The sequence below is a fragment of the Schistocerca nitens genome, chromosome 4 (genome assembly GCF_023898315.1).
Source record: "Schistocerca nitens isolate TAMUIC-IGC-003100 chromosome 4, iqSchNite1.1, whole genome shotgun sequence".
Taxonomy (NCBI): Eukaryota; Metazoa; Arthropoda; class Insecta; order Orthoptera; family Acrididae; genus Schistocerca; species Schistocerca nitens.
This window is the reverse complement of record NC_064617.1, coordinates 400,401,862-400,414,331: the sequence shown is the minus strand read 5'-3', so window position 1 is coordinate 400,414,331 and position 12,470 is coordinate 400,401,862. Positions and strand designations below refer to the sequence as shown.

At 39.8% G+C, this 12,470-nt stretch overlaps 1 protein-coding gene across 2 annotated transcripts in view; it reads left to right on the top strand.

Moving 5' to 3' along the window:
- Positions 1 to 12,470, top strand: part of LOC126253175 (glycerol-3-phosphate phosphatase) — a 72,103-nt gene that overhangs the window by 23,262 nt on the left and 36,371 nt on the right. Inside the window, exon 3 of one of the 2 annotated variants that reach the window (XM_049954334.1) lies at positions 8,225 to 8,362. The exons of the other annotated variant lie outside the window; for it this stretch is intronic. Coding sequence (XP_049810291.1) covers positions 8,225 to 8,362 — 138 coding nt within the window. The remainder of the gene's footprint in view (positions 1 to 8,224; positions 8,363 to 12,470) is intronic. 2 annotated transcript variants of the gene reach the window in all.

The window sequence follows — 12,470 nt, the reverse complement described above, 5'->3', positions numbered from 1 at the left end:
AATGACAGTAAACTACTCAACTTGAGTCTAGAATGGGAAATCTGTAGAATTGCGTGCAACCTGCCAATACTTAGGCCTCGTGTGATGGGAAAGCCGCCAAAGCAAAAGGAAAAAAAAGAGTCCCTGCCTCTGGCCAGCAGATTGGCAGTGCGTCAACTGCTGCCAGTACAAGACTGTCAACATATACCAAACAACAAACAGCAAATAAGTTTCATAGAAATTAACATACACAGCAATATCTAAGTGGGCAATTAAAGATTATTTTCAAGGAAATCACCTATTAGAACTTCAGTATAGTTCATATGTTGCAAGTTAATCTTTCTAGCAGTAACAAGAAATAATGAACAGTCATTTAAAAGAATAATCACATTATAACTAAACAAGATTAAATAAGTAAAGTTATAACCTTACTGTGGCCTCTTGATACTAATAGACACTGTAACTGCAATACGCACCAAATGGGAGGTGACCGATTAAAGTGTTCCCCTACAACTCGAAGGGCATCTCAACACGGAGTAATAGAGTGTGCAAATACAAGAACGGACACACACAACTCATATGTGCATACCTTTAGGTTGAGTGCACACAACTTTAGTCACAGGGCAAATCCAATAACTCACCCCAGGAAGAGGCATAGTGTCTACAGCAAACAGAAATTACAATCAGCTGTATCAAATACTCAATGATAACAAACAATGATTTCAGGTACCGGGTTAAAATTGCAAAATACTAGCTTGTCACTTACAGAAACCTCCAGATTGACACACACAGCTCCAAAAGGGATCACTGAAAGGCATAAAGGAACCGCATTCCTGGTCAGCTCACACTGGGCAGAATTAACAGTCTATAAGCACAGTACTTACTGAACAATCTACATAGATAATTTGAAATAAATGCCACAAAACCCAATAGCTTCACAATTCCAGGTAGGTATCTGATAATACTGCCCCCCTGCTTGTAGCTGCTAACAAGTTGTTCAATACATCCCTGCATATTTAGCACACCACAGTTGATTGATGCACTTCATAAACAGGTTGCACATGACAAGAGCCGCTCCTTGCCCACTAAACTCACTGGCAGCAGCAGTCAATGCTGCAGGAAAACACTGGCCTCCATAACACAATGGTCAATTGTTTCAACTCGCTGCAGTTGCCAGGATGGAGAGTACTCAGGCATACCCATCCAGCTCTGTGTCCCGCAAACCACTTTCTACCACACAGCCCCAAAGGGAACTCTTAACCAAGCAAAGACGATGTGATGAGGGCCAGAATCGATAGAACGCAAGTGCAAGTGGCGCTGTTAGGATCTCGCACATGCCCTCACAGAAGCTACCACGGCTCATATTCAAGTCCAATAGCTTTTGTCAATGTCAAAAGTGCAGTAGTCATTAACAAAAGAAATATAGCTGGGCAAAGTACAAAAAATAGAAGACAGAACCCATTTACTGTTGCAAGACGAGGCTGAAAAGATGTAAATTGTTTAGGAAAAGACATCAAGTTGAAAGTGAGAAAATGGCACACAACTTGACTTCCCATGAAAATGTCTCTGAGCTATAAATTTGTAACTAGTTTGCAGGTATAGAACAGCAGTTGAAAGAAAAAGACATTCTGCAAATAGAAAACGACCCAAGTAGAATTTTTAAGTCAGATGAAGATTCCTTTTTTATTCTTATGTTTTTAATTTTAGAATGATCACATATGAGAGGAATAAAGCTGTATGTGGGTTAAGAATGTTTGAGAAAGAAAATCTGACTATACTTGTAACAGCAAATATGCAAATGTCCTCAGTATACTGTCAGATTGCTGCAGTTCCTGTTCTTTTCTCCACCACTTCCGTGATTTTCTCAGAAAACCACAGCTGGCAGTGTAATGGTGGCCTCTGTTAACAGTTCCCATTATTTTAGTGTGCATTTATTTTAAATCCACTGTACCATTTATTTCTGAAATAAACTTTTAGTTAATTATTCTGTGTGGAATTTAAAGTGGGAAGAGCAATAAGCTCGCTGGACAGAATACCACATACCGTTCACAGTCATGGAACATGGCATAAGAACAATAGTCATGAAAAGTGCTGAAGGAATGATTTAGGTTCCCTTCCATGCTCCAAAGGAGCATACATGTCTATAGAGGCATGCCATTCAATAAAGACAACAATAAATAACATGGCATGCTGGGAGAGGCCCACAAGCTAGTTAGGATACTAACTCTTAAACAAGGGGGTCCTCACTTGTAGTGGAGTCTTTGAACAGGGTGGGCTATGAGTGGTTTACAGTACTTTGTTCAGCGGCATCTGGCAGCATGGGAAAACTCGCTCCAGTGGTGTACTTGCCGGTAAAGGGGTGCCTTTAACAGTGCCCCTGGTGCACACTGCACTTCACTGTACTATTTACACCACACTGCACACAGTGTTCTGTGTGCTGATACCGAGGCACAAATAGGCGTCCAGCATCAGGCTTTGTATGGTGCAGTTGAGGGAAGCCCTATGAAGGAACACAGCTCGGGAAGGCGGCGAAGAAGATGCAGTAGCACTCCTATTATTAACCGAACTGTTATAGAACACTGATACTGCATGTGGGTGCAAAATCCTGCTGTCTTCGCATACTCCACCACAAGTGTGGCAGAGGATGATGCAAGCCACTGGCTTTGCACAGGGTGAGCTGCCGAGAGCACAGCTGTGAGGTGGTGCCTCGTCTAAGCTCTATTTCCAGCAGAAGTGACCAGCGAGGTTGCTAGAGGGATGCTGTGGTACCTTGATCTGGCAGGCACTTTGCTGTGGTTTATGGTCAGTGCTGTCTGTTTTCTGCTGCTACAGGTGGAGGCAAATGGAAGGAGTCACCACAGTGCCTAACCGACAGGGATTGGAGATGAGTGACACACCTCAAGAATGACAGTCAGTTTGAAACCTGTAGGAATTGTTGCTATCGGCAATTGCAGATCTGTCTTGTGTTTCTGAGCAAGCATTGTGTGTATTGGACATTCAGGGTTGGGTATGTTATAAAAGACCATTGTCCAGAGTCACATGAAGCTGCATGTCTTCAGTGGGCCAACCAACAAAGGACTTGGACAGTAGCTGACTGTGGAAGCAAGTAGTGTGATCCGAAGAGTTGCAAATTTTCCTCATTTCAAATGCTTCAAGATATTGAGTGCACTGACAGCCTAGTGACACCGTTAACCACACAGTGTGGAGTTCGTACTTCAGGACTGAAGTGGTTCTGTGAAGTCTGGTAGTGGTTTTCTTCCTAAGGCTGAGGCCCACTCTTTCAGGTTATTGTGCAACTTCAGGGCAAATTAAATCTGTGAACTGGACTGAGACTCAAAAATGTAGTCTGAGACACAGTTTTAATCTGCAAAGAGGTTCTGTGAAGTCTGGTAGTGTTTTTCTTCCTAAGGCTGAGGCCCACTCTTTCAGGTTATTGTGCAACTTCAGGGCAAATTAAATCTGTGAACTGGACTGAGACTCAAAAATGTAGTCTGAGACACAGTTTTAATCTGCAAAGAGGCTTCAAATCAATGCTCACTCTGCTGCAGAGTAAAAGTTCATCATGGATATGAACCCATATCTGTATTTTACATTTATCAGTGATCAAGTGTTGCCCTTTTTTCAACATTTGCATGACTGTACAGTGGAAACTCTCACCTTCCAAGATGACAACAGCTGTAATCATAGGGCTGGATGCACATGTTCCTGGTGTGACACCCTTAGGCACCAAATCACATCTCGGTTGGCCCACTGAAGCAATTGATTTTCATTCTGTAGAAAATTTCTGGGACTATTTGGAACAATGGGTGAAAAAATAGTGGTCAACATCCATGCTATTTTGTTGTTTTGTGGAATATATTGGTCAATGAGAGGTTTCCAGTGCATATGACATACCTGAAGAAATTTGTCAAATCTGTTAGTCTCTGAAATGAGGCCACTGTGAAGAATAGAGGCAACTGAAACAAGGAGAATGAGTTTGGAGTGCTATGAATTTGTAGCATCTCATCTAGTAATCTCCAGTAGCTTCCACTTCAAAATGAGCTTGTTGCTGTTGGGAAATTGAACTCAAAAAATCTTGTAGCAATAGTTTGTGGTACAAGTTGCAGGTTACTGGAACTCAATTACTCAGTGATATTAGGCACATTGCCGTGAATGTTTTTACACTAGTTTTCATATTACTTACGCAAGATGAAACACACTGTGAAAGTGTAAATACAGAGATTCCAAGAGGCTAATTGCACACTTGTTAACTGAAAAATCTGCTATCTTTGAACTAAACTATTTTCAAAGTATAATTCTTAGGATAAATACTTCCAAACAACAGAAATGCAGAATAACTATAGACAAAACCAAAGTAAATATTAACAGAGAAGACACTGCACTGTGAAAAGGAACAGAGTTTTAAATAAGTAGATTGAGTGTGATTTCCGATTGTACATATGTGGATGGATTGAGTATTGAAGTGATGACAAATATTTTGTAAGACCCTCACATGTTGGTATATTATAATGGAATTAAAATACCTTTATAATTTACATGGCAGAGTTATGTGTGGCAGAGGTGAGGCATCAACCAATAGCAGCTTTTTCTCAGACTCCATTTACTCATTGCGTTGCTTGTTCTGTAGGTACTTGTACATCCTTGCCGTATTTGGTAGAATGGAGGGGAACATAGCTAAACATGGCGTGATTTATATCAATTGCACCAGTACTGGAATTTAGAATCTATGCTTTGTTTGTTTAAGCAATTCGATGGGAAGAGAAAATATCGTATGTGGCATTTCTCTATGTGAATTTACGTGGGACACAGACAATTGTGTGACTGTGTCACTTGCAAAATAATGGATTAAAAAGTATCCTAGAAAGAGTTCAGCCTGCTACTGGTGGTTCACTTCAGACAATAAAGAGTGAAGAAAGAGTGAGAAGGGGTAGTAGCTCCGAGGCTTCCTCTACTCCAGCAATAAAACAGGATAAAGACAAGAAAATCTTTCATTTCAATGATTTTGATGAACAAATTGTGTGAAGACTGATACAGAATTTCCACATGACAAACAAATAGCATCCCCCCAACAAAATCACTTTTTCCCTTAATAAGAGAAACTACGTTTTTTAAGGGAAATATTTCTTCATTATGGTAACTACTCCACAAGTTAGGCTTCAGGTTTGTCAGTTTTTTTGAGGTGCATATATTACTTTCATGTTTAAATTTTTGTGTAATTAATGTGTCTATATTTACCAGGTGGCACAAAAAAAGGTGACAGCAAGGTGTTTCTGGAACATTTAGAAATATGCAGTAAATGTTTTGACTATTTAAATAAAATAAAAAAAGTACCATGAAAAGGGTAGCCGATCATATAAATTGTTGAAACTCATGTTCACTGTTCTCATATGAGTGGACAGATGGATCTACCGAAGGAGTAAAGGCGCCAATTTCAAAAGGCCAATGTCTCATTATAGTAAACACAGGCAACAAAGATGTCTGATAAGGATATGTAGTTCTGCAGGCTGCATGGTATTAATGTGTCTAGAGTTAAAAGAAACATTCACTTTGTTGTGGCCTATGATATTGTAGAACACAAATTTGAACATTTCTTTTAATCTTAAATGTTTTTTACCAAGCAGCAACAGAAAATTCCATCAATTTTATTAGTGTGTTTATGAAATGTTTCTGACCATAGGAGAAAAATTAGGTTTTGTGCCAAATCCACTTTTAATTTTCAAATCAAGAACTAAAATGGGAGATTACCATGAAGAGGTGAATGCTGGAATTTTTTCAAGGTAATTTATCATTTACCATCTGATTGAAGTACACACATAAAGTAGTGAGGCACTTCAGCTGAATGAATATATTTTTTCTCAGGTGGCTGGAACATAAAATGATACCAAACTTGCCAAAAAACTCTGTTGTTGAGCCCGTCACTGCTATCACAGCGTTCTGCATGGAAAACTACCAAAAATGCATAGGAGGAAAGGCGGGACAGGGTATTGGCTAAATTATCATAACATTCAATGTGACTAGGAAAGCACAAGTATTGACTTGCTTGCCTTAATAGATAGCAACAAATCTTCAAATATTTGCATTGTAGATAAACTTCTGGCACTTTATGGTCATTTAGTTCTCCGTGTGCCCCCTTGTCACCCAGAAGTAAGTGCTATATAAATGGCATGGATGTTGGCAAAGAACTGGGTGGCTGCAAAGAACATTACTTTCAAGCAGGAAGATGTATGGAAGCTAGTGGAATAAAACTTTTCCTCCATTACTGTGTAAGAATGGGTGGCAGTTTGCAGACACGTGGGAGGTGTTGAAAAAACATATGTGGATCAGGAAAAATTTTCAAAGTGGAAGAAGTGGTTATCGAGATACGTGCCAGCAATACGGAGGGCACTAGCGATGATGACGACTTCAGACTATTCCATTCTGAAGACAGCAAATAAATGGAAGGTTAGTAGACAAAAAAATGATGTTCTGCATGCTCTTTATTTTACACATTGAGCACTGTAGTAGGTAATGCTGTCCACTGCATCTTTTATCCTATTAACAGTGAAGGATATGTTTTTTGACGTTTCCTTTGCATTGTCGGTGTTTGATTTAGTGCTGCTTCCAACTCGTTCTTTGTTTAAGCATTATCGAAATGTGTGCCATAGGGAAACCACTAATGAAAATTTTTCTGTTTGCTGGTTCAATTGAAATATCATGCTTAATGCTTGCACACAAACAGATCAGCCCTTACTCTGAATCCCAAAACTGAGGCAGCTGCAACTGAATTTCTGCTAGCTGCCTTGCTTCCCACCCTATATTGTCATGGAGGTTTTTTCCCCACAGGTCTTCAAGCTGTGGCACTTTTTCCTCAGCCCTAATCTTCTGTAGAATTGCTTCTTTTTCACTGTCTTCCTTCATAGGACCATGTAAAAGGGTGATTAGTCCCAGATGCGTGGATCAAATTACAGTTCCCCCACCCATGGCGAATCTTTTTACATACTAACCAAATCAGAGATGACAGTAGATCTATATGAATGATCACCATGCAAGTGTTGGCGTGGAGAGGCTCCACTTAATATTTACAAAAAATACTAGAATAGGCTTCAGTTTAGAACTGCACTTCCTCTCCAGCACGGCATTTCCCCTACAGTGTGTTGACTGACTGCTGGCAACCTCCACCTATACTGCTCTCCTCATGCTTCCTCAGCCAACTGCAAATCTACTGGCCATGTTGTTGTGCGTGCACTCTAATACAGGGATACCCCATTGCCACGTGTGGATCTAAAAGGTGCCAAGGCTATGACGCTACTCTTTTCCAAAGCAGAGAACTGACTTATAATACTTGTAGTTTTACTGTTATGCAGACTGGTCCAGAAATTGTGAGGGTGGAAACTAGACAGCTTAATACCTGTTTAAATCTCAGGTAGCAGTGGTATCCTGGCATAGTTGTAACAAATTTCTAATTAACTTCAAAATGTAAGTGGGTGCTCATGGTGAGATAGGGAAAAAAGTCGAAGATTATTGAATTGTAGAATTGGCAATAGGTCTTTGGTTCCAGGCACATAAAAGGGATATCTAACAGTAATCTTACAAAGTGATTCCAATTACAGTGAACAAGCAAAATCAGTTGCGGCAAATACGAATACATGACCACAATTTAACTAAGTTCTGGGAAAGTTTTGTACCTGTTAAGAAGTCTGTGTACATCTCATTTAACATATTCTAAAATACTTGTCAAGTATTTATCCTTCCCATCAAGGTTGAATGCTGGAAAATGTTGAAGAAATTCCAGCTTAATGTTGTTAAGTAGGAGAGAATGTTCATGCTCAGAAAACACTGTGAAATTGTTGAAAAAGGAAAGTTTGTTTGTATGTTTTTTTTTTTTAATTTTTATCTTTTTATTTTTTTAAAGGCTGTTGGTGAATTTAGAGAACCAGTATTTGACACAAGAGTGAGTCTGTTGTCTGCACAGGGAATTTCTTTTAAGTCATAAATACAAGGAAAGAAGATAAGGTCATGAACAGCACAGTATAATTAGTTATTCTCTCTTGGTTATTTGCCAGTGAACAGAAATGATACCTCTTGTAGTATTATGTATTCTTAAATGTATACTGAACAAGGACTTGCAAATTACATTCATAATCGTACATACAAATGATATACAGATTTGACAATTTATTTCCAACAGATGAAAATGTGTTGTAATAGGCTAGGTACATGTTAGTTATTTAAAAATATAATGATTTATGGTTGATCATTTTTGCAGGAGGAAATTCTATCATCTTCATATCTATCAGCACTTTATTTAAATGACATAGGATTTAAGAAGAAGGTGTATGTATTTGGCACAAGTGGCATAACCAAGGAGTTGGATAAAGTGGGAATTCGTCATACTGAAGTTGGGGTAATTATTAATTAAAGATGTATTTTTAGTCAGTCAGTTGAATATTAAAAATGTGGTATTAGTTTTTTTTTGCACCAGGAACTGAATGACAAAAGTTTTTTTTCTGTATTAGTTTTTTAAAACCATGGAAAGTCCAGGTTTGAATATCAACAATTACGGAAAGGATAGGTCGCTATTCCCTGTAAAAATGATACATTGAGTAGCAGACAGGCACAATGAAAAGACTTACACATTAATCTATTGGCCAAAGCCTTCATCAGAAAAGAAAAACACACATGCACCACGTGAACACACGCACATGACCATTATCTCTGGCTACTCAGGCCAGACTGAACTGAAACATGTCTTTGATGAGTAGCCAGAGATAGTGGTCTCGTGTGTGTGTGTGTGGGTGTGTGGGTGTGTGGGTGTTTTTTTTTTTTTTTCTGATGAAGGCTTTGCCCGAGTGCTTAATATTAACAGTTTTTCCATTGTTCCTGTGTGCAACTCAGCAAGTCATTTTTATGGCAATTAGCATATAGCCTTTCTATGATTGTTAGTTTTTTAAAAATAGTTTATGATCTGATAAGTTACTTTATGAAATAGTTATTGATAACCACAGAGTAATTTTAGGTAAAGCTAGAATAAGATAGAAGAAAAATGTATTCTTACCACCATTGCAACTATTCCTGGGCTGATAAAATTGCAAGGCTGTAATATTGAGCTTTTAAACATAACAGTTCCTTAATTGGAAGAGAATTATGATTGTTGGAGATGAGAAGAAAGGTAGAGAGATGCCACTACAAGATTTTTTAGGATAGGCTGATCATGAGACTTCAGCAGGAGCAAAAGAAGAGGGTGAAATACAACTACTCTAGAATTATTATAATGAGCTCTAGTCAAAGATAGATCAGAAATGGCAGCTGTTATGTCTCAAAAAGTAGGTTGAGAATAAAAATATATCCTAATGAATTTCTCTGCAGTTAATTTAGATTTATTGTTTGAGAGCTCCACATTGAAAATCTCCAAATGTATTCATATATATTAAACATGCATAATAGGAAAGCTAAAAATTCAACTCCCAACCCCTTGCCTCATGGCACATATCCCTGTAATAGACCTGTCCCATACATCCTCCCACCAACACCGACTCCAGTCCAGTCACGAACATTACCTATCCCATCAAAGGCAGGGCTGCCTGTGAAACTAGTCATGTAATCTATCTACATGCTAAGTTGCAACCAACAAGTTGTCTGTCCACATGAATGGCCACCAACAAACTGTGGCCAAGAAACAGCTGGACCACCCCGTTGCCGAGCACACTGTTGAACACAGCATCCTTCATTTGAATGATTGCTTCACAGCCTGTGCCATGTGGATCCTTCCCACCAACCCTAGCTTTCCTGAAACTGCACAGATGGGAGCTCACCCTACAATACATCCTACATCCTCGTAACCATCCTGGCCTCAACCTTCATTAGTCATTGTCGTTACCCACCTATCCCCTTTCCTCTTTCCTTTCCAGCACTACACAGCCCTCTATTCCACGAACTCACCCACAGTATTTTTACTTGCCTTCCTCCCCCCCCCCCAACCCCGCCCTCTGCCTAACCTCCTGACTGCACCTAGCTGCCCCACCCTCACCCCACCTCGTCTCTGTATGATCCCGCAAGCAGCACTTTACCGTCCCCCAGCCCTACCTTGCTGTCTCTCTCCCTCTGTGGCCTCGCCTCCTCCTCCTCCTCTTCCTCACTGCACCACCGAATTGTTTGTCCCATGATGCACTGCTGCTCGCAGTCCAGCGTTGATAGCTAGAGACTGTGGTCCCGTGTGTGTGTGTGTGTGTGTGTGTGTGTGTGTGTGTGTGTGTGTGTGTGTGTGTTTTGTCTATTCTATTCTGATTAAGGCCTGTTTGGCCTAAAGATTTGTTTGACAGTGTTTTTCTTGTGCCTATCTGCGATTCAGCATCTCTGCCTTATGGTGAGTAGCTACTACCCTTTTGATAATATTGTCATTATTTCATCCTGGATTTTTCATTGTTTGCTTTTACCTCAGGTAAGTGATAAAATAAATAAATAAAATCATAAAAATTCAACCTACAGCTTTAAAATAAACCTCCTACATTTGGGAGAACAGAGGTTCAAACTCGTGTCTGGCCATCCAGATTTAGGTTTTCCATGATTTTCCTAAATCACTTAAGGCAAATGCTGGGGTAGTTCCTTTGAAAGCGCACAGCCAATTTCCTTTTCCGCTCGTCCCTAATCTGAGCTTGTGCTCTGTCTCTAATGACTTCATTGTCGGTGGGATGTTAAACTGTAACCTCCCAACCCACCTTTTAAAATAAACCTTAGGGTTTTCTGCAGTTTGATGACTGTTGAACTTGAGACACATTGTGTCTGTAATGATTTTTAGCTGCACCTACACAGTATACAATATCCTTCACCAGGGTCAGGAATATAAATGCTACTCAAGTCTTTACTTTCTTCCTTTCTGTTAAATATTCCACTTCTTATTAGCCAGTATTGTGCGTCTCTGGATTGTAGCATGCCTTCCAGAAGGCAGCAGTTCACATAATACAAGGGCTGTTCAGAAAGTAGGGAACGTTTTGGCATTAAAAAAAAAAACTACGTACAAGAAATACATTTTATTATATACATCTGAAAGCGCGACTGACATACTACTTTTCCACGTGGGCACAAAACACATTGAGATACTTATCATAACGGTGGACAAGCTTTGAAAGATCTTCATCGTAAAATTCTGCCACCTGAGACTTCAGCCAGTGAGTCACGCCCGCCTGGAGTTCAGCATCGTCATGAAAGCGCTGTGTTGCAAGCCAGTTCTTCATCCTGGGAAACAAGTGGAAGTTGCTTGGTTGAAGATTGGGGCTGTAGAGTGGATGAGGGAAAATTTCCCATTTAAAAGAATTAAGGTGTTCTTTAGTGCAGTTTGCCACGTAAGGTCGGGCACTGTCGCGCAAAAACAAAATTTCGAATATCAGCTTTCCTCGGTGTTTGTTTTGAACTGCTATTCTAAGGCTGTGCAAAGTTTGACAGTACCGGGCAGAATTTATAGTAGCTCCACATTTGAGAAAATCAATAAGAAGCACACCTTGCCTATCCCAAAACATTGTCACCATCAACTTCCTTGCTGACAAGGTTTGCAAACATTTTCTTGGTTTTGGGGGGACCTTGTGTGCCCCCACTCCATGGACTGTAATTTTGTCTCATTATTGACGTGTTTCACCCAAGTCTCATCACCAGTTACGATTCGATCCAGTAATGAATCGCCATGTGTGTGGTAGGCCTCCAAAAATGTCAATGTTGCCCGCATTCGCTGTTCTTCATGGAGCTCTGTAAGCATTTTGGGCACCCATTGTGCACAAAATTTGTGGTAGCCTAGCTTTTGAGTGACAATTTCAAACAACAAAGTCCGTGAAGCTTGTGGAAAAGAAAGCAAAAGCTCCGTTATTGTGAAGCGATGGTTTTCACGAATCGTTTCATCAACTTTAGTGAGTAGATCGTCAGTTACAATGTCTGGCGTCCACTCTTCTGTTCATCATGAATGTTGGTTCGGCCATTTTTAAACCGAATGCACCATTTCCGTATGGAAGTTGTTTCCGTACACTTGGCACAGTTCACGATAAATTTCTATAGGTTTCAGGTTTTTTGACCACAAAAACTGTATCACAGACCGCACCTCACAACAGGTGGGATTTTCGATTGCAGCTCACATTTCAAATTCGAATGTCGAAAAAACTAGACATGCAGAGATGTTCCCACTGTCACGGATGGATGCCGACTGAGCTGCTGAGCATGCACACACCAAAATATACCTGATCAGCAGCGCCTAGTGGCGCCAGACAGAAATGTTCCCTACTTCCTGAATAGCCCTCGTATATACGTGTTCACAGGTCAGCGATTTTTTTTTTCATATTCATTGATGTTCACACGCTTATTGCCATAAAAATAAACCCATTACATACATAACCATCTCCACTAGTAAGCTTCTTTCTTGACATGTAGTGAAATCAAAATTCAATTTCTCATTCACATATTAATTATGAACAAAAATATGTTTCATCCTGGGCTTATGAGCATCATACATTTTAGTATATTCACTAGGACAT